The 22,948-nt window shown below is 36.1% G+C and overlaps 1 protein-coding gene across 11 annotated transcripts in view; it reads right to left on the reverse strand.

Annotated features, from left to right (window-relative positions):
* The window catches only part of CEP128 (centrosomal protein 128), a 344,130-nt gene that overhangs the window by 26,743 nt on the left and 294,439 nt on the right, over window positions 1–22,948 (reverse strand). For 9 of the 11 annotated variants that reach the window (XR_004968369.1, XM_036314524.1, XM_036314495.1 and 6 more), the window contains 2 exons: window positions 22,049–22,138; window positions 14,329–14,352 (listed from right to left, as the gene is read on the reverse strand). Coding sequence is in view for 10 of the 11 variants with exons in the window: in XM_036314524.1 (XP_036170417.1) it covers window positions 14,329–14,352; window positions 22,049–22,138 (114 nt within the window). In the remaining variant the exon portion in view is untranslated. Of the gene's footprint in view, window positions 1–14,328; window positions 14,353–20,356; window positions 20,412–21,838; window positions 21,887–22,048; window positions 22,139–22,948 lie in introns of those variants that run through there. The other 2 variants (XM_036314506.1, XM_036314442.1) reach the window with 2 other exon arrangements.

The raw sequence follows: 22,948 nt of genomic DNA on the forward strand, positions 1-22,948 counted from the left end.
TGGAACCGAAGGCCCTGATACAGAACTCTGAAAAGGAATAATTGTTCTGGTAAGGTGGTGTCCAGGCTAATTTACTTAAAAGCACCTTGGTGAGGTGACCATAATTAATCTTCTCTGTTCTCAAAAATAAAGGGTTGTTTTCTTTTTCAGAGATGCCCTGTGTTCCCGAGGAGAATGACAGAACAAAGTGATCATTTTCCATTGCTCCACACACAGCACTTGGATGCTGAAAGCGCATGTGAACAGTTAATCCCCCCACATGGATGAGTTGCTGGTGACAGGCAGATCAGATCTAAATAGAAGTCAGGTGAGGGATTTTATTTTTATCATTGTGGCTTTGAGAATTAATTCAAAAATAACTGAGATCAACTCTGCCTATACCTTTAAAGTTTGCTTTCATAATTAATCCTTTTCTGAACACTTAGAAACACTCTTTTGGATCTTGTACAAAGAATTTTCCTGGCCCACTGCTGCCAAAGTAATGACTGTCCAGAATAGTGTAAAGCCATCAAAAATTCGACTCAACTATCTCTTAAGGAATCCCAAGAACCAATAATTTGAAGTTACAGAAATGCATTTTGGTAGACAGCTCACTAAAGGTGAACTCTAAGTAGGTGAAGATGTTCTGCTAAGGGATGTCCTGATGGCTGAACAGAAGGGCAAGAGAAGACATGTGCAAATGTATATATAGATAGATATTTATATTTATGTATACTTTTATATATTTAAATAAGAGAAAATGCACACACACACACATATACATATATATCAGCCAGTTTCTGACTGGTTAGCCATTGGCTGTGAAAGATGGAGCAGAAAAACAATGGGCAAAATCCAGCTGCCAGTATTATTTGGTGAGCAAATTCACCTGACATTTGCCACAACTGACTGTTTTCCTGAAACTTTGATTGCTAGAAAGTTTTCGTCTTCTTTTTTCCTAAATGAAAGCCATGCATTCATTCAGTTGGATAACAATGGTGCTTTGTGCCCTGGTGGTTAGTATAAAAAGGAGTTGGTCTTGCCAAAACAATTTGAAATTTTGCACTGAGGCTCCCCTGCTCCCTGCCTCACTTCATTTTAACATACTCAACTAAAACAAGTTCTGTAGCCTTTACTAGACACGTTTTAAAAAATAAGTAGCGAAAAGCATATGACTTTGGACATTTAAAATACATTATGAGACCTAGAAAATATGCAGTACTCTGGAAATTAGTCAGGACTACACGGCACTTATACAGAAACTGGATAGGATATTCAGTCTTTCCTTTATCCAACAAGCACTTAGTAAACACCTGCTATGTACAAATCAAACTATAATATCACTATATCATACTTCATTCTGCTCAAGCTGACCAGATTGAAATCAAACATATTTTTTCCGTTCCTGAATGGAAATAAATTATTAGGGCAACAGCAAGAGATATGTATATTACATTGCAATTTTTCATTAACTGTTTTCTCCCCCCCCCCTATTTAATTGGGAAATTTTAAGTATAGGGATTATGCCTTGCTGTTCTATGGTGTTAACACATAATAAATAAATAAATATTTATTATATTTGGTGCTACAATTGCTTCTCGGTCATCTAGTAGTTCTATACATGAGATGCCATTTTAAAATTTTGCTAATGTGAAAGATCGGATAATTTGCATTTAAGAATACTCCCATATGCTGTTAAGTGAATCTGGGTGTGTAAATTCTGGGATACACTCTAAATGAAATAATGACATTGCAACAATAAGATTAAATTATGTGAGGACTCCTGCTCCCCACATTTTCTTAGGATATTCTAGGACAAAACACCCATGAGAAGTATCACTGAGAAAGATGAAATTTGAAGTATTTTATATTGCTTCCCCTGCCATCTCCTTCCCTAACCCCACATCTTCAGTTGGAGACTAGAGATGAGAGCTTTGCTCTATATCAGCGGTTCTCAACCTATGGGTCGCGACCCCTTTGGGGGTCGAACGACCCTTTCACAGGGGTCGCCTAAATACATCCTGCATATCAGATATTTGCATTATGATTCATAACAGTAGCAAAAATACAGTTATGAAGTAGCAACGAAAATAATTTTATGGTTGGGGGTCACCACAACATGAGGAACTGTATTAAAGGGTCGTGGCATTAGGAAGGTTGAGAACCATTGCTCTATATTATTTCTAAGAAGGTGCAGACATAGGTATATATCTCAAAGTCATTCAAAGCCCTACTTGAGGCATATACGCTCTCTCCCTCTCAAACTTAGAGGAAATTCAATGCTTTAAAGAACTTCCTGGAGATGCAAACTAGATGGCTATCAATAGTGAAAAATGGGTCTATCAGATGTATGGCAATATCACTTGAAGTTCATTGTAACTTGCACACTGTGAGGACCACAGGAGATTCATCTGTAACAAAAAAACAAATAAACAACTTAAAACAAAAAGGTGGGGATACAGAATGACAGTTTGTTCCCAGATCCTGGACCAAAACAATGTACTTTTGCTTACTTTTTAGTATATCAGGAAAATTAGTAGTCACCATTTATTATTCGTTCCAATTTTTTAAACAAATAATTTAGTTGCTGATAATTTGGAGAAAATAGAGTAAAAAATAACTTTAGTAGACATTTTAATGAGAATTGAAGCATATTACACATTCTCCGACTTTGAAAGTATGACTGCTATGGACCACTGAATAACTGTCATTCCCAATCCTGGAAAACACCATCTTCCAAATCCTGATCCCAGATTTCAAACGTGTTTCTAATGAGTTCCAGTTTATTATCACTTCACTTCTGTTCGTTCTTCTTGCACTTGTATCTTCAAAACACAGTATTTCTAAAACTGTGACAGCTCCTAATATTTTTAAATTGATAAGGCCATCTTCTTTACCGAGTAATTTAATTATTTTTCATTTTTAGATTTCTAAGCATGATTGATCCAATGAAAATTTTCATCGCTATATCATCTTTCCTTTCCAATCACATTTTTTATAAATTTGATATTAATATTTGCCCACTTAGAAACCATATGAAGTTAATCTTGGTGCACAAACATAACAAAAGATGAACGAGTACTGTCAAATATTCTCTGAGCAAAATGGGCTGGTACAGGCACTTGTTGCAAAATACTGCATGATGAAGTCCTTCTTGTTGAATAGCTAACTGGATGAGAGTTTCCAATTTCCTTTTTGTCTTTAGAAATATAGTGTTCATCATTGTTTCTTGAGTTTGCAAAAGTTCATCTAGGATATTATCATTTAAAGACTCATAAGCTGACTTTTTACTTGTATAATCACTTTCACCATCATCATTAGTATCTAGTGTACCACTGTCTGTCTCTTTATATTCATCTTTTGATTCATCTAATAACTGTGAAATGTCTTTCTCTGTCAGTTTTCTTTTCATTGTCATTATGTGAGAAAATGAGAAATTCTGAATTTCAATCTGAGTTCAATAAAAGTAATAATAATAATGGAAAAGCTTTAAAAATTTCTTCTTGAAAGAGAATATAATATCTTGTTGGAAGGCACTTCTCCATGGCATTGCTAGATGTCTTGTGATAGCTTTTGTCCCAGAATATCTGCTCAAGGATGTTGTTTGTACAGCAAACAGACTTGGAAAATAGAGATAGTGCCTCCGTCTGGGGCAAGGGTTCGATAGGGTTTTCTACAGCTAGTTTTATAAAATCGGGGGTTGCATAAACCCAGGGCTCATCACATATAACACAAATTCACTGAGTGTGCACCACCACCTGGACCCACTTCCACATTGCGCCTACAAGACTTGGGGAGCAAAAGGAACCAATGCAAGCATGTAGCTCCTGGGGCCTGTTGTACTATGAACAGTAAAGTCTTTGTCTGGTGTCTTCTCCAGCATCCATGAAAGTGTGGTCAGCTAATTTGGTAACTTGCAAACAATATAAAACCTCAGATTCTTGGTTCGTGATATACACTGGACAGCACAATAAGTAAACTGAAATATTATACTATAGTTCACTTGTAACATCCTTCTTTGTGGTTCTCTTATTCCTTCATTTTCATATTATTTTAGTCTTTTCTAGCAAAATTCAAAACAATTTATGGATAAAAATACAATAATTTCTAGTATTATAAAATAAGAAAATGTTTCAACATCAAGATCCATTATGCATCTTAGGTTTAAAACAGGGTTCAACAAACCAATATGGATTTTGCAAGGCAGATGAGTTTTTCCTATTTTAAAAAAAGGAAAATTTCTCTTTGTTCTTTGAGAAATTAAAAAAAAATAAAAGTAAAAAAATAAATTCTTACCAAAAGAAATAAAAATCAAGACTGAGTACTATGGATGCTAGTGGTATACCGAAGGTTAAACCACCCTGAAAAGCTTTCTTTGACCCTTATCTTCGCTTCTCAGAACCCTCTTCATCTCCTCTCTCTGAGCCTTCCTAAGCCACTTTTGTGGGGTGTGATATGAAGTCTGAGACTTTATGAAGTGCTTGCCTTACACAGCCTTACAAGAGGAATTATGCTCCACACTTTGTCCTTTGCATGGAGTAGTTGGTTGTCGCATGTTGAATGGAGAAATGAATAAAGGTGTACATGTGAGGGGATTAACATAAAGGTAGTAAGAGCAGAAATGAGAAAGGAGAGATGAGGGAGTCGGGTAGTTTACATAATCTTAGTCAACATGCCAAAAGCAAATTGACAAAATTGCCAATTTATCCAATAAAAAACTTATTTACAAAACAACTTATTTGTTTTTGTCATTGTTCATATAGTTTCCAAAGAAAGTTTTTACAAATTGGTAACTTTGTTAAAATAAGAGAATTAGTGAAGTGGCGAATTCATGACTGGGCAAATTTGCCTTCAAAGTAAGGTATACAAAAATCTTAAGTTTTAATAAGATGCTAAAATTAAGTACTCTAGATTTTTGGAATTTAAGGAAAATGTTTGAGAAAGAATCTTACTACTGTTGTTTTGGTAGATTAGAAAAAAATACTGGGGTTAGAATACACAGTGGTATCAGCTGAAAAGGCAAGAAATTAATTCAGTGGAAATAAACGGCACCAAATGCAATAGACATGAGGGCACAGTAATACCAAGCTCTACAAGGTGGACATTCTTAAAGGGCACATCGAAGATGGCCAGATGCAGTGATTCTCAACCTTGCCTTCCCATTAGCATTATCTGAGAAGCTTTAAAAAATACTGGGATTTACCCCAGGTCAACCAAATCTGGGGGTAGGAGTGTATTGAATGAAGATTATTAGGATTATTAAATAAGGATTGTAAATCTAAATTTCTCAGAGCTGAATTTTGAAAAAATGGAATTGAATTTTGGAGGTGAAATCTGTATAACATAGAGTGCCAAGATACATAACCAACATTGCACAACTAGGATGAAAATTCAAATGTCCTGAGTAATGAGCCAAAACTGTCCAGTCTATATCCTGCTCTTGAGACTGGTGAAGGTGATGCATACATAAAGAAAGAATATTTTTAAAAATTAGAAAAGGACTCTCCTAACCACTATCTCATTTGATCTTCTTGGCAACCTGCGAGATAAACAAGATAAGCATTGGGCCCATTTTAGAGATAACAGAAATTGGGCTCAGAGAGATTCAGTGAGTTGCCCATGTCAAAGTGTCAGGACTCACAACCAGGTCTGCTAACTCCCGGTCCACCAAATCCAGATTCTTCTCTAAGAAATCTGGAGTTCACCTGGCTTTTTCCTTACCCTCTCACTCAACTCCAACATGTCTTGGAACAAATACATTCTTCTTCAAGGAAAAACTAATGTCTAATGAGGAGCTCTGAGGTATTACCAAGCAAAACAAGTTCTGAGAAATAAGAAATAAAGATGAAAACAGGAAGTTCTCTGAAAAGACATAAAGGGAGTACTTTATAGAATCCAAGTGTTTTAAGTCAGTGAGTTATCTTTAATATGCTTCTATGGTTAACATCTGAGGACAATTAAAAAAGCAAGTCAAAGATGTCCCACTGGCCTTTGCTGTGGATACAGGGAGAGAGTGAGATGCTAGTAGAGAAACACATTGAAGAAGCTCTAGAAAATCATTTATGGAACACCAGCTATGCAAAATAATTAAGAACAGAGCCTAAAGAGAATAATGGGAAGGGAAGGGCTATTTTGATGGTTTAGCCTTTTACCCTTTGATGTTTAAATACAATGTAATTGCGGGCAATGATAGGTTGAAATCATTTACTGATGTTAAATAATTAACGTAAGACAACTTTGGATATTTATATTAACAGTGCTAATAGTGAAAATTTATATCCTCCCTAGCCTTTCATCTGAGATCAAAGTTTATTAAAAGCCCTTAAACTTTATAAACACTGTGTGAGTGGAATTAAAGCTGGTATACAGATGCATGATAAAAAACATAGACTGAGGCTTTTAATATCACTGAGCAAGCTCAAGACAGAACTGGTGAGGCAACCTAGGGACATGCCAACTCTCCAACATTCAAAATGAAGAAAACCAGATCAAAGTGGCTTTATGAAACTCCATTTACCATTGAGCTGAGGGCATGTGCTGACAATTCTAAATAGGGTCCAAGAATGTCAGTGTCCTATTTATGAGTCTACTTCTTGTCCTGCTAGAGGTAAATACAGAATCTGGTTGCTAATTATCTTCCTCTTCACTTTCTGTAATTCATTAGACACTTGTAAAGTGTTCCTGGCTTATGTCTTCATTACTCTAAGTCACAAGTGGAATATGTGGAATGAAAAGAACACTGTGCCACTAATGAAAAGAACACTATGTCTAATTGCGAATCACACTTGACAATTAAAAAACTACTCCATTATTCTCACCTATAGGGTGAGGGGTTTTCACATGAATCTCTAAGAATCCTTCAAATTGTAACATTACCTGAAACATGAGATCCATGGCAGCATGGACCTAATCTACCATATGCCCTAGGACACTATTGAGACAGGGTAGGGGTTTGATAAGTATCTGTAAAATAATACTATATGGTTAAAATAGTTGATAGCAACTATTGGCAGAGTGGAAAGTTTGGATGTTTAAGTCCTCCTAGACTAGAAAATAGCTTTTAGGGAGAAGACCTTTTAAATATTACCTAGTCCAGTCCAATCATTTAAAAAAAAAAGGAAATTAAAGGGTAGAGAGTTTAAGAAACTTGCCCAGGGTCCTGTCCTGGGCCTGACTTTGACAGAGATATGACTAGAACCTAGCTTTTCTGGCTCTCAATCAGATACTATTTAAACTAGGCATATAATTTCAACTGAAACTTATATGTAATTGATTAAAATTAGATGCACAAAATGAAAATTCCTCAAATCAGCTTCTCATTTAAGGCTACTTCAAAAATGTGTGCAACATACACTATTCCCACCAATTATATGTATATTGAGGGTATAATACTAATACTTTGTTTTATTGTTAAGTTAGGATCTTAAAAAACAAATTAATACACAATTACTCTGGGATTTCACCCAGATATTCTCTCTTGAATAGAACAGAAAGCATTTCTTACATAGACTATTTTACAGAAGGATACCCATTGTGTTTTACAAAATATACTCATATTATCTTCACAATATAAAGAATGAGCTTTTTACCCAGAGAATGTGTTATGTCACTGATAGTGTTTAGAACAGAACTATTAAAATACATTACCAAGCAAGGCAAGTTAGATGGGCAGTGTGACTACTTATCAGCATCAAATATGAAACTGCCAGTCTGACCTCCAAACAGTGAGCAATTCAATAATACTAAATTCATCTGCTGGGGAAGCCACATTTATTATGTAACTTCTCAATGATATCTTCCCTGTGTCACAGTGTTTATGAAAAATGGACAGGGCTGTAAGAAACCAGTTTTGCAGGCTGAAGTCTTACATTTTTTCATTGGTCATCACCCTTTGCCACAAGGTTGCAACTTTGAATAAAGAGCCTACTTGTTTTAAGTAGCATTTTCTTCATAGGACCATAAGCACCATCAGGCTGTAGAAATTTAACCCTTTGAAGATGACCCCATTATTGGAAAACATACATATTTTAATACTGACTAACACAGAATACAAGCACTGTGTTTTGGGGCCAGGTGGTGAAAGGAGAACGTCTAGATTGTGGCAAGCAAGATCCCTCATGAGAGATTCATGAGGATATTCCGTTTGCCCTCTATGTGAATATACAGAAGGTAGGCTAACATTGGAGCAGTGGGAAACTTGGCAGAACGGGCAGGACAGGGTTTGTGCAAAACCCTTTTCCGGTTTCAGTTTGAATGGGTTCCCAGGAAGTGTCAAGTTCGAACAAATCCAAAATTTTACAATGTAGCTCAGCCAAGACCGCTGAGATTCACCTGATTCTGGGTCAAAACTGTACAGAGCACACTGCGTTTTATTTGGTGGGAAGCCAATCTGACTGAACTTTTCAGGCAACCTCAATGAGAGGCAAGTAGCCTTGGCAAAACCCAAAATGAACCTAACTTGATCTTTGGTTTTGAAACAGTAGATTCTGGCTTTATAAAGAGATAAAGGCAAGTTTTACTTAGCTTCAAGATTCTTACAAATACTTAGAAGAGGCATTGCAAATAATTTATGGTTATTTGGCCAGATTTACATACTCAAGTCAGTTATTTCCTGAGCTTAATGGGGACACCATAGTAAGTACATTAACTCTAGTGGGCCCATGCACTCCTAAGTGCCCCAGAGCAGTATTTAGTGCCCTAACAAAGAATAACAGCCTCTCTTCAGTAACTCTCCCTGTAGAGTAAACTGCACATGTAGCAGGATAAGCACAATTAGTAACCAGATCCAGGGCAGGAAGGAAGGCAAAATAAAAACTCCAGCCCAGCCTGCATGGTTCAGTGGCTGAGCACCAACCTATGAACCAGGAGGTCGAGGTTCAATTCCGGGTCAGGGCACATGCCCTGTTGCAGGCTAGATACCCAATGGGGGTCCTATAGGAGGAAGCCAATCAATGATTCTATCTCATCATTGATGTTTCTCTTTCTCCCTCCCTCTCCCTTCCTCTCTGAAATCAATAAAAATATATTTAAAAATAAATAAAAACTCCAACAACCGTTGTCTATTCTATTGGCAAACATGTGAAATAAGAGTATATAGTGTTACTCAGTAATTTCCATAGAGACATATTGGCATAATCCTATCCTTGGGGCACCAAGATCTTGAATATAACTGGCATGCACAGTTCAAACCTGTCACCACTAGTATTAGCTGAAGGAATCCTATAGAGATGTATGAAAGACTCTAACAGGGTTTTAAAAATAAAAATCATATTTCTAAAAGTTTTCCAGTGTGTTGTAATTTTTCTTAACACAGGCACATTTATGTATGCTTTTCTCCCTATAGCTATGGTTAGCATTTATCCTGTTAAGTAGTATTATCTCTGTACACTGAAAATAAGGAAGATTAGATTGTTTTAAGTAACTTTATTTTGAGGAGCTGATGAAGCACTGACAAATTGAAAATATATAATTACACATTTGCTCTAAGTCAATGGTTTTCAAATAGTCCAGTAGATATTCCCTAAGTAATTTTTAAAACTTTACATCTACCTTGTCTCTCCTGCCCCCCATTTTTAACTTGTCTAAATGTTTCATCATTAGTTTAGGTAGTTGCAAAGAATGAAATTTCTGTAATACTGTAAATATTTTCAAATAAAACTCATATTACTCCTATAATCTTACTCAGTGAATTTAAAATAGTTCAATAATTTGTTACCAACATTTATCCACTTAGAAAATAACTAAGATCGTCTTTAAAAGACAGACATTCTATATTGCTCCTTTTCCCTTTGAATTTATTTCCACTCTTTTTTTCTTACAGACTGTTATTCTAATATAAAATACATTTATGCTTGCAAGACTTTTTAGTGGCTATCTTATCATACTACACACATCCTTCCCTATAAAAGAAAAAAGTATATATACAGAGGAAAACTGATTTTTAAGCATTCTGTGGCAATAATGCTCTGTTATATGATTTTCGTGGATTAATTTATTATTAAAATTAATATTAAGCATTAAATTTTGAGAAAAAATATTGAATGTAAAAAAAAAAAAACCCAAATCTTCCAACAGTATATGTTTTAATGGGATGGGTATAGCTTCCTATTTGTTCTCTTGTACTGAATTAGCTCATGTATCCAGGCATAAATGCTAATTTTTGTTTAAAGAAGACAGGGTTCCCTTTGAGACAGCATGGAGGGACCTGGAGAGTATTATGCTAAATGAAATAAGGCAGTCAGAGAAAGATAAGTATCACATGATCTCACTCATATGTGTAATCTAATGAACAAAATAAACTGATGAACAAAATAAATCCAGAGACAAAGAATCATGGAACAAATTGTTGAATCTCAGAGGGAAGGTGGGGGTGGGAAGAGATCAACCAAAGAACATGTATTCATATATGCATAACCCATGGACACAGATAATAGATTGGTCAAGGCCTGGGGTGGGGGTGGGTTTAAGGGGGTAAAAAGGGAACATACGTAATACTTTCAACGATAAATATTTAAAATATAAAATAAAATAAAGAAGACAGGGTTCAATTTCATATATATTTTTTGTTTCTACAGATGTAATCACTGAAAAATCTTATTCACATAAAAAAAGTACAAGAACAAAAATAGTTTTGTTGTAACAATGACACTCAATTTCTTGAATGCCTTCCTAGTTTTATGCAAAGATTGCATAGTGATCTGTCATAAAAATTAATTTTAATGATCTATTAGCTCAATCAAGTCCTCCCTTCAATTTTGTTGAAAACAAAGAATTAGAACCCACTTGACCTGCCAAAGAATTGTAATGTACTTATTAAAGTCATTCACTTTCTGTTTCTGGAAAGTATACCAAAAAGACTTTATTTACCAACACCTGTCAAGTAACTAAAACTGTTCTTTCAGCTAGATGTATTTCATAAGAATATGTATGCATAGTCCATGGACACAAACAATAGTGTGGTGAAAGCCCAGGGAGGGGGGGCTAGCTTGAGGTGGGCAAAATCTTAAATTTTCTCTTGCTTGGCACCCAGAAGTGTCTTGGCTATTCTAGAGTATCCTATATAATAAAAGCCTAGGTTGCATTGCACGATGTCATCACAAGATGGCTGCCACAAGTTGGCTGGCAAGGTAGATACCCAGTTGGGAGCGAACAGGCCAGCAGGGGAGGGCAGTGGTGGGTGATCAGGCCAAGAGGGGAGGGCAGTTGGGGGCTATCGGGCAGCAGGGGAGGTCAGTTGGGGGCAATTGGGCCTGCAGGTGAACAGTTAGGCATCAATCAGGCCAGCAGTGGAGCTGTTAGGGGGCAATGAGGCTGGCAGGCAGAAGCAGTTAGGGGTAATCACGCAGGCAGGCAGGCGATCGGTTAGAGCCAGCAGTCTCTGATTGTGAGAGGGATGTCCAACATCCCCCAAGGGGTCCTAGATTGGAGAGGGTGCAGTCTGGGCTGAGGGACACCCCCCCCCTCCCATGCATGAATTTCATGCACCGGGCCTCTAGTTTTCTGTATAAAGGACTTGCATATTTGTCTTGTTGTGAGATTTTTTGCATTTTTTGAGCTCTGAGCTTTGCATTTTTTGTCACTTTGTATTCCTATACTTTTAATTACATTTTCTCAGGGCTAATGTGGGAGTGAGAAGTAAAATGGGCTTTCATATACTGGTTTTTATCAAACATTCAGTTAGATATTTATTATTTCATTCTACAAATGTTTATTGGTTGTCCACTACATATCAGGAATTTTTGTCAAGCTCTGGGGATGAATTTGCAAGTAAAATGTCATTTCTAACCCAAGAAGCTGACCTGCTAGTGAAAGAGGAAAGGGACAAGTTGAGGAAGAGGAGGGAAAATGCACATATGGTTGTGACCTAAGTATAGAGATAATTGGTAACAAGACAAATCAAGTTGCTCATTACGATAAAAAAAAACCCATCTTATCCTTTATAAGGTCTTACAATTACTGAACTTTTAAAATCAATCTTCTGTACATACTCCTAATGGAATGATGGAATTCCAGATTTTTACATTCAATGGCTTATGTACCCTTAAGACCAGCCCAGCCCAATGTAGACCACCAATACTGTTCTATGGTTTAAGTGCTGAGTAGCGAGAGAATAATAAATGATCTTGAGATAGTTTTCAGCAGCTGATTTTATGAACTATAAAATACTTTCCCAGTTGTGCAGTCTACCAAGTGCATTAAATCTGCTTCTTCTAATGCCATGTGAAGTCAAAGGGCCTCATAATATTTGATCATTAACATTAATACTGAGCATTTTCCTTTTTATGGTTTTACTTAATTACTTCAAATTAAATCCATCTTGAGAAAACTGCCATTGTAAAAAAACCTACTCCATTTAATTAATTTTATTTTTCTCATGATGACTTTTTATTTTTACCTTGATTCCTAAAGGAATCCTTAAAATAAGGCATCTATAATTCTACTCGATAGTACTTTTAGCAAAGAGATTATATAAATAAAAAGACTAATAAATTCTCTTTTTTATTGTCTAAAATTTTAAGACTAACAAATTCTAATAAAAGTTATAGGCCAAGTGTTATTATTGATATAATTTTCAGCTTTGTGTGGTATACTGGTATAATGAAAATGTTTAAATAAGAAACAGCAGCAATCACATAATAACAGTGATAACCTGACATATGTTTGGTCCTAAATATTTTCACATGTACCTTCTGTCTTAATTCTCACAATCTGATATAACAAGTTTACTTACAACCATATTTACAGATGAAGGAATCAAGGAACAAGTGACTTTCTGAATGTTGTATGAGTGGCATTTTGTATGCTGAACTCAAGTCCTCAAACTCAAAATTTCTGTTTTTGTTCATACTTTTAAAAAGAGCATTTAGTTCATAAGCCAAATCCTTTTGGCAAGACACTCCCCTAAGGTTAAGTAAAATATATGTGGAGGAACACTAAACATTTTATTCACCTACAATGTCATCATGCTGAAACTGAGAAGGTCAGTGTACTTTCCAAATGGCCCAGTTAAATTTAAGGAATAGATTATTTACCCACTAGGGTCTGGACACTGTCAATCAAAATCTCTTGTTTACACAGGACTAAAGTGTGCTCCATTAGCATCTTTCCATTCCTCATACTCACATAAAAACTATTTTATTCTTCATTAGCCTTATTGTTTAAACGTTTCTTGTTTTTTTCTTCATTAAAAACACAAAAAGATAAAATAAAAATCAACACTAGTCCTAGGCCACTCTTAATATTTTGTGTGTTTCCTTAAAGTCTTTTTCTTAAAACAAAATATGTATATTTGACACTTGCATCATACTCTCCATTATACCTTCAGATACCACTATTTTCCCCCACATAATGGCGTGGCAATATTTACTTTTTAAAATATGATTTTCTATGGCTGAATAATATTTCATCATAAAGTGGTACCATTAATTTATTTTACTATTCTTCTAATTCACATGGTTTTTATTATAAAAATGTTAAAAAAGTAATATAACCATATTTTATAACACTTTAAAAACAGAAGAAATGAAATCAAAGCCCTAATTCTTGTCTAACAAGTCACTTTTCTGAGTTTTGCTCACTCTCTTATATTACTTTTTCATCTGCCTATCATTATATGTTATCATTAAAGTGCATATGATTTTGTATCTTGAACTTGTTTCCATTTAACATTGTATTATAAGCTTTTTCCATGACCACTGTGGCACAGTGGGTGGAAATTCCACATTAAACTGAACCATTATATTGTCAAAAAATAAGTCGGTCCCCTTTTTATCCTAAAATCATTTAAAATAAATCATTTTTGCAATAAATATGGCAAGCATGTGGTCTTTACATTCTGGCACTTAAAAATATTTCTTAATACTAGATTCCTGCAGGCAAAATTATTGAGAAAAAGACTGACCAGCTTTTACCACTATTTGGATATTAATGAAAATGATGTAAAAAATATTAAAGCTGATTATCTTATCTGAACTTCAAAGCATAAATGGCATTCTGATGTCAATTTTTCATCCACCAGTCCTTTTAGTGATTGAAAAATACAGAAACATACAGGGCACTGATCATATAAACTAATTACGTTTTCCTTAGCAAATCTTAGCATCATCATACTAAAGAGAGCAGTGGCCACTTAAATATGCACGTTTTTTTGTTTTTACTGATTTTTAAAAAATTTTAAAAGTCTTCATCCACATACCTTTCACGTATAGTTTAGCTTATTTCCCCCTTTGAGTCTTAGATGTAGTATTAGAAATGTTTTCTGGAGCTGCTTCCTTTGGGGAGTGCTCTGACATCCATGTCAGGACCCTGCAGGAATTCTGATAGAAGGAAAAAGAAAATGCCCCAACTTACCGTTTCTAACACATTTACACGGTCCTGCAAATAAAGCACAATATATCATTATAAACGCAAAGCTACTAAAATAATTTCAAGTTTACTTAATTTTCAGATGTTCTTTTTATTCTCTATTACTAATAATTTGTTTTTTTAAAATGTAAAAACTGAAAACTCAGGGTGACTCTACAATAGAATTAATCACAAAAGGATCACTGTGCTTCTCCTCATCTCTGCAGGAGTTAGGATTCCAGGGTTTAATTTAGCGGTAAATACCATACATTCACATATAATTGCTAAATGGAATAGATTTTACCTCTTCTGCATTGGTAAAATTATTTATCTACTTAAGGATATATAATATTAGATACTTTTGAATATATGAACCATGACTAGACAATAGTAGTGATATAAAAAAGGAATTTAGTAATATATCAGTTCTCAATTAGGTATATAGCACAAAGTTTGATCTTGCAGGAAGGTAAAGTTCAGACATAAGAATACTTTATCGAATGAAATTAATAAGTAAATTGTTCATTAAAACAAGGCAGGAAAAATAAATGAGAAATATGTGTCACATACAACCAATCCTGAACCCAGATGGGTCTTCATCACTTATGGTATCTTAGAAGGTTTCACAGAAATAGCAGTTTTAAAAAGGGTTATTGACAATAATACTTAAAATGTTAAAGTATCAGGAAAATGGCTGCATTCTCAATCCAATGGTTGTATTCTCAACCCTCTCAGAGCTGACGGCTATAGACAGGGAGTTTTTACTAAATACAGAAGCTGAATTTGACAAGGAAGAGAGTCTGAAGATTTAAGAAAGTAGAAAGCCATCCTTTCTAGGAGGGTCAAGGCCATTTTCCTTTCCTTTCTTTCATTTTAAGCAGTTGGAAGAGACAAGTGAAATCTGGATTTGTTTGTTTGTTTGGATAATCAAATTAATCCTTTAGTCCGAAGAGGGAAAGGGGTAGGTATGGTACAGAGAGCCACTCAGCTCAGGTCCCCTGTGACTCTGCTGGGACCACCATGGACCCACGACACCAGTAGCAGAAAAAAAACCAGCCCTCACCTCCTTTCTCCCAGCTTCCCCTAACACAACCCAGAGCCTTGTTCTAAAAGGGCTTCTGCAACCCAACCTCCAAACCTCAAACTGGGAGACTGAGCTGTACATTTCCACCCTTTAAACGTTTGGCTACGTGGGCAGGGGTTAAATGAATCAATTATGCAAAATCAGTCCAAAGCAGATGATTTTTAACAATATAACCTGTTCAACCACATTTTGCTGGCACACTTGAGAGAACTTCACCCTTGAACCCAAAGAGTCATGAAGGTAACTGCTATTCTGTTGGTGACTTATGCACTGTCACATTTGAGTGCTTCATAATAAATGCATACAATGCCTCAAGTGAGCTTTGATCTGTTGTTGCCAGGCATCTATTCAGTGTATCTGGACAAAACCATTGAGCAACGCTTTATCATCCTTTGCAAAAAGAACAGAACCTCATTAGATGCCTATAGAGACAGAAACAGACTTTGTACCGCAGCATATCTATATGAACCATCTCAGAAGGCTCAACATATTCACAGCCATTGTTTGGGCCTTAAGTTTTCCCCAGGCCATATATTTATGGGCACACATTATTTAGGATTATCATATTTTAAAAGCATACATACAGGTAGTTTGAAATCAGTAATTTCATATGATGTCAAAACAGTAGAATTGAATTAAATATGCCTATCTTAATTCATATCTTAGTGTTTGACAAAGATTAACTGATAAAATATATGTAATAGTCTTCATTTCACTTAAATATTTGTTACAGGATTTTAGAAGAAATATGTACTGTCATGGACCACATGTTCTTATCCTAGCAAAATTCATGTGCTGAAAACCCCAGTGTGATGGCATAGGGACAGGTGGAACTTTGGGAGGTAATTATGTTAAGAGGAAGGAGCCCTCATGATGGGATTAGTGCCCTTGTAAGAAGAGACAAGAATGCTTGCTTCTCTTTCTGCTCTTTGCTGTTTAAGGACATAATGAAAAGATGACCTTCTCCAAGAACCAAGTCTGCTAACACCTTCCCAGCCTCCAGAACTGTAAGAAGTAAATGCTTGTTGTTTAAGCCTCCCAGGCTACAGTAATCTGTTATAGCAATTCCAGCTGACGGGGAAGCATGTATCTAGTCTATAAGACTGTGATCACAAATGGTCAAGAAAACTCCATTTTGTTAAAGTATAAGAATCAATAAATGATCTATTTTGATGCAATTTACTTATGCCCATTTGTCTACTATAATCTACTTCATTCTAAATCAATAAATAATTATTTTGATGCAATTTACTTATGTCTATAACCTACTTCATCCCAACATGGTACTAAGACAGCTTTCCATGAAAAAATGTACATGTTCAGAAAAAGAAAATTCAATAGAAAATTTCAGCTTCTATGTAAAAGAATTAGGCTACTGCACATTCTTATTCTCAAACAAAAATACCTGCATACTTCCTCTCATGTTCTTCTTATTAAAATAGAGATAACTTAAGCCAATATTGTGGCATTAATACAATCTATACAAAAATGTTAATATATGTCCTAGAATGAACATGTAATTATACCAAAATAAATTATATTCTTCTTAACCTCTCCCACTCTTACTACAACCACCCTCACTTAAACTACTAGATTATAGTTTAAATCTCCATTTCAGCAAATTTTACCTTCAAGCTCAATTCAACCTTCAAGTTCAACACTCTCCCAACTCCCTGACAACAAATTCCCGCCAGCCCATGCTTGGACCCAGAAAAGTACTGTCAAGGCATTGAAAGGGGGTTAGGAGGTGGGAGGAGTAGACAGCCTCTGAAAGTAATGAAACACTCTCACTATAATCATGCCATTTCAGGTGGTTTCAGTAAGTCAATGGTTCTCATTTTTGAAGCTATGGACTTTCTGTGAGAGTCTGATGAAAGTTGATCTTCTCCCCTGGACTGTATGCTACCCACAACACACACATAATTCTCCATATACTTTTACGAGAATTGCAGACCCTCTGAAGCCAAGCTATGGTCCTCAAGTCCTTTTACTATAAATAAAAACATGTAAATAAATTATTTTATTAAGCCAAATCTATTTATTTCTCCTGTATAAAATATTTCTAGATAACACCAAAAACAAGGGGGGGGGGCAGGCAATTGGGAGTGAAAGGTCAAACAACAATCAAAGAAAAAATGTTCTTCAAATACTTTGGGGGGAAAAATAGTCTTAGGGAAAGTAAACTGTTTTGTTGCTGTTGTTTCTTTTTTGTGTGTTTTTGGATAATTTATTTTCCATTGTTCTTTAGTTCTAAGGAGGGAAAGTCTAAGAGACACCTAAAATGGCAACCATTATTTTAATGTTTACTTTTAAAGATTATACATGTAGTTACTGCACAGTTTTTGAGTTACAATGGACAGTGCTAGCTATTCTCATCATATTACATATACTTGAATTTTTAAGGAAAAATAATACTGCTAAACATAACATTTTATGTCTAGTTGACAGAGTTCTATTCTGGGGGAGGTATATAGCATATGTACTATAAAATATGTATTTTATTAAAAAATAGTCACAGGAATATAGACAGCACAGGGAATATAGTCAATTACATTGTAATATGTATACATGGTATCACATGGGGACTAGATTTATGGGGGTTCACCTTGTAAAGTATATAAATGTCTAAACACTATGCTGTACACTGAAGTTAATATAAGATTATATATAAATTGCAACAGGAAATTTTTTAAGTTTTAATAAATATGTATTTTAACTTTTCATGATAAAGTTAGTAACTTGCCTTGAGCTGTATATATTCCTTTGCTACTTTATAAATGAACCAAGACAAATTCATTAGCATCATTGGAGATGGGCAAAAATTTGGAAGCTAAGTTAGGAAATGAGCACTAAACAGTTTATTTGATTCCGCTGAGCCAATCAATTAGACACATTGATTTATAAATTCCATCTAAGCGATGAACTAGAGGCCTGATAGGCCTAAATAATCAGAGCTCTTCTGCCTTTGGTAAGTGGAGTTGAACAGGTCTAGTGACTTCATTTTATCACAATAATGCAGCATTTACAAGAATGTTTTACATATATACATTAGCATATTTAAAAAGCACAATAGTGGCATAAAAATATAACAAGAGTTTCTATTCCTTCCAAGTTGAAGAAACTTTAAAGTATAGAATAATTTTGGAAACTTCTCTGGGACTGCAGGTCAATGACAGACACATAATTTAAAAAAAAAAATCCACAAAGGTGACACCCTGCCAGCACTGCTGTAAAAGCACAAAGCCTCTCTTCTGGAAGAAAAACCCACCTGGCTTCACTCAGAACAACCACTGCTCGGCATTCTTTCTGTCAATGCTAACTGTCTCATCCACGCTCACACTTCACCTGCTACTTCCTCCACGTCCGCTATAAAATGAAATGCAAATATGTCCCTTTCTCCTCCACGCATTTCCACATGGCAATCCATTTCATTTGACAAACTGGCAATCATTTCAAATGTATTCATGATATTAAATGAAAGCAAAGGTTTTTATTCACCACCACCACACACACACACACACACACACACACACACACACACACGATCAGTGTTTGGTGATTTTAAATAAAAGAAAGCCAAATAAAGAGATAAAGATCACAAATAACCTCAAAACTTCAAACCAAAAAAGCTATAGAATATAGCAAAAGTTGGCTTTGAATATACCAAATGAATCATCAATCTACACATAAAATTACATGTTATCTGGTAAAAGTAAAAGTTACTCTAGACTTGTGAAAAGCTTTAGGATGCATGGCATTAAACAGCTTGAAGTGGTTTCCCCCTCACCCAGGGTTTGATTTAGCTATATATATATATATAGATATATATATATATATATATATATATATATATATATATATATATATATATATATATCTATATATATATCTAAGTGACCGGAATGACCAGAACGACTGGTTGCTATGATGCGCACTGAACACCAGGGGGCAGATGCTCAACACAGAAGCTGTTCTCTGGTGGTCAGTTTGATCCCACGCCAACCTCCCCAGACTGGCCAACCTCCCACAGTTCCTCCACCTGGCCAGCAGGCCCTGGCCTGGGATGGGGAACCAGGGTGGGTGGTGGATGCGGCCCCATTCCCAGGGGGGCTGAGGGCCGGCTCCCTCTTTGGGGCAGGCAGCCAACCTCCTGTGCCCCATTCCTTCCCCTGGCTGGCAGGCCCTGATCAGCCTGCCACCTGCCCGCCCAGGGGCGGTGTGGTGGCAAGAAAAGGAGGAGGAGGAGGGGAGGCGAGGAACCGCACAGTGGCAGAATGCTGACGATGGCGGCGTCAATGGCAGCATCAGCATCCGGCGTCCATTCCTTCTGTACCCGGCCCAGCGACCATCACCTCCTCTCTGGCCTGGACCTGAATGACCTGGCCCCGATCACCCTGATCACAGGCCAGGCCTATGGAACCCACCCATGCATGAATTTCATGCACTGGACCTCTAGTTATTAAATAATTGTGATCAATTCTTGTAAACTCATTTAACTAGCTGCTTATGAGGCCTTTAAATAAACTACTTCAAGGTCAAAAATGAGAAAACAAATATGAAAAGAAATCCACAGTAAAGCATCAAGATTTTGTCGAAATAATTGTCAATATGAACCCTTCAACATTCTGATTTATCAAAAAAAGCCAGTTTAAAAAGATGCATCATTTCCTTGCATGGAAGGAATACCTAGTAATGTTATTTATTATCTGCTTTTCACCAAGGAAGTAGAAAATCAGAAGCAGAAACTATCACCAGATTTAAGAACAGAGTCAAAGTGTGTGCTCCATGTCTCTGATCCGTTCTCTCATCCACTGCTATTGCCATGACAGAGACCAGAGGCACCCAGCTGTTGTCTAGCATCCTTCTGCCCTATTCCTAGGTCTACATTTTGGGTTTGTGATCTTGTTTGTTATGACGCCATTACTGACCATTTTACCTCAGTTTGACACCATTCGAGAAAGGCTGAGTTTGCACTTACACTGAAGTGGGATGTGTGTATGGGTTCCTGGTTGGAGGAGAAAGATGAAAAGAAAGATAAGCAAATGTGGCTCTGTGGGTTTGTTTCAACAGATTTCCTGCTGGGAAATGCAACCAGAAGTTAGGTATGGATTTTGCTTAAAGTCCCTGTAAACACTTCCAGTCAACTGTATGAAACTGTATAAAAATCTCAGATTTACCCTTTGTATTTCAGACCACAAAGCAATGCGATGAGGTTTGTGTTTTCCCTGGAAAATGAAGAATTGCTTTAAGATTCTTCTTTAAAGCACAAATGTAATGTGATGCATAGGCATGGATCTATGGGATAAGACTACAAACCAAATGAAGGGCAAAAGACAGGATTACCTTACTTTTGAAACTGCTCAATTCCACAATGAAACTGCAGGTACCAGATAACAGGAGTTCAGTGAGCGACATTTGGACTGGGGAACAACTAAACATTATTTGCAGGCAATATAAAGGCTATAATGGTGGTTAGGGGCAATTCAAATGACAACCAACATAATTTCAAAGATTAACTGTCCCCCAGGAGAGATGTAGGGACTGAAGTAGAGTAGTAGGGGGAGAATGCCAACAGCCCAGAAGCCAACACATCATATTATTTTTTTCAAGGCTTTACATTTTAAGAAATAGAGTGCACGTCTCCAGTTGTGAGGTGAGTCATATATTAGCTGAACATGCTCTGAACTCTTATGCAAATCACAGTGCAGCAGTGATTATGGCATAATTTATGAGTAGGTTTGTGTCAGGCACAACTTGGGGAAACAATAGGGTGTGCCATTTTTTCAGGGTGTGTATTTGACTGCCACCAAATATAGCTCAATATAGCTCGCTTAATAAGACTCCCTGAGGCTGACATCTCCTTTGTTTCCCTCAAGGGCAAATGCCTCCTGGGGTTCTAAGTGAAGAATGTTCACAAGGAAACCCACATAACCATAGAACCCTTTGTCCCAATCTCCTTCCTCCTGAATATTTGGATCACAGCACCTGATGATTGACTATCATGCAGGTCACACAGCTGAGTCATTAAATGGTGTAGGCAGTCAGTCCACCAGGAGAATTAAATGGCTTACCTTTGAGCAATTCCAATAATCCACATCCTAATTTACATGCAGAGTCATTTACTCGATTCTTTTCAGGAATTAAAGCACAAGGAAGATTGTATTATAGACTCTCTCTCTCACTCCTATTCCCATATTCCTTCTGTGGGATGCTGTGCATAGGTCCCCCTCACCTTTCTATTCCAGAGAGGCTATTGATAAGTATAATCACAACACAAGCAAATGGTTTTAAATAATATATTTGGCTGACATGAGTTAGGCTTTTCTTGCTTCCTAATTCAGTTTGACCATGATTAAACCTATTATCAATTTCCATTTCCTAATATACAAGCCCAGGTAGGAAGAAAAGGTGGTTAAGGGATTTAAAACTAACCTTAAATTATCTATACTCCAAATATCAATGGTGCATTATTCTTAGTATCTAAGGAAATTAAGAAAAATAACAATAAACTTAGTTTTTAGTGGCACTTCTAAAAAGCATACCTGAATGCTGACCTATCTTGTATATCCTAAAATACAGTAAATGTATTTGGACTATTTAGTTTTAAATATCCTAAATATTTCTACCTATGAAATACTTAACTGCTTTTTCTTCCAATTGAGCTTCCTTGTGATTTCTCATTGCAGTCTGACTAGCATCTTCCCAAGGTGGAATTTTAAACTGTAGCTTTGGCTGTTTGAGAGACGTGAGCAAAGAAAAAGAGTTGGAAAGCTCTACTGTCTTAAAATCATTGAAAGTACTATACATATTAACAGCTATAAAAATAATGCTAATAGGACCATAATAATTTCAAATAATTTTTTAATGTCTGCATTTGGAGTAAATATCATGATGTACTTTTCAACTGTTCCCCAAAATAATTCCTTACCCACCTTAAAGTCACACATTTTAAGAAAATCATTACTTGAAATTTAAAACATTTTACTCCTTAGGATAATAAATAAAGAGTAGTGATTGAGTTCAATTGCCTTGCTTTCAAAATCATTTCTGGAAGGAATTGATCCTTAATTCCAAAGTCTATGTCATGAAAGAGTAAATGAGATGAGAGTTTGTTAGACACACCCAGGCAGTTTTAGTGGGTAATGAGAACCACTTTCAACACTTACAACCTTACCTGTAGATAAGGAAACACTGATGCCTGGGATTTCAGGAGTTCAGAAAGGTCTGATTACTCAAAATTATCCTTTCCTTCCATTTGCAAAATTATTTAAAATTCTACCAATGGAACTTTATTCCTTCTTTTTTTGTTTTTGTTTTTTTAATCCTCACTGGAGGATATTTTTTCCCATTGAGAAAGAGTGGAAGGGAGGGAGGGGGAGAGAGAGAGAAAAAAAAACATCAATTTTAAACAAATGTGAGAGAGATACATCAATTGGTTGCCTCCAGCATGTACCTGAACCAGGGTGGGGAGTGAAGCTGCAACCTAGGTACCTGCTCTTGACCAGAAATGAAGTCTAAGACTCTTTGGTTCGAAGGCTGACA

Source organism: Myotis myotis, unplaced genomic scaffold (genome assembly GCF_014108235.1).
Source record: "Myotis myotis isolate mMyoMyo1 unplaced genomic scaffold, mMyoMyo1.p scaffold_m19_p_1, whole genome shotgun sequence".
NCBI classification, from domain to species: Eukaryota; Metazoa; Chordata; class Mammalia; order Chiroptera; family Vespertilionidae; genus Myotis; species Myotis myotis.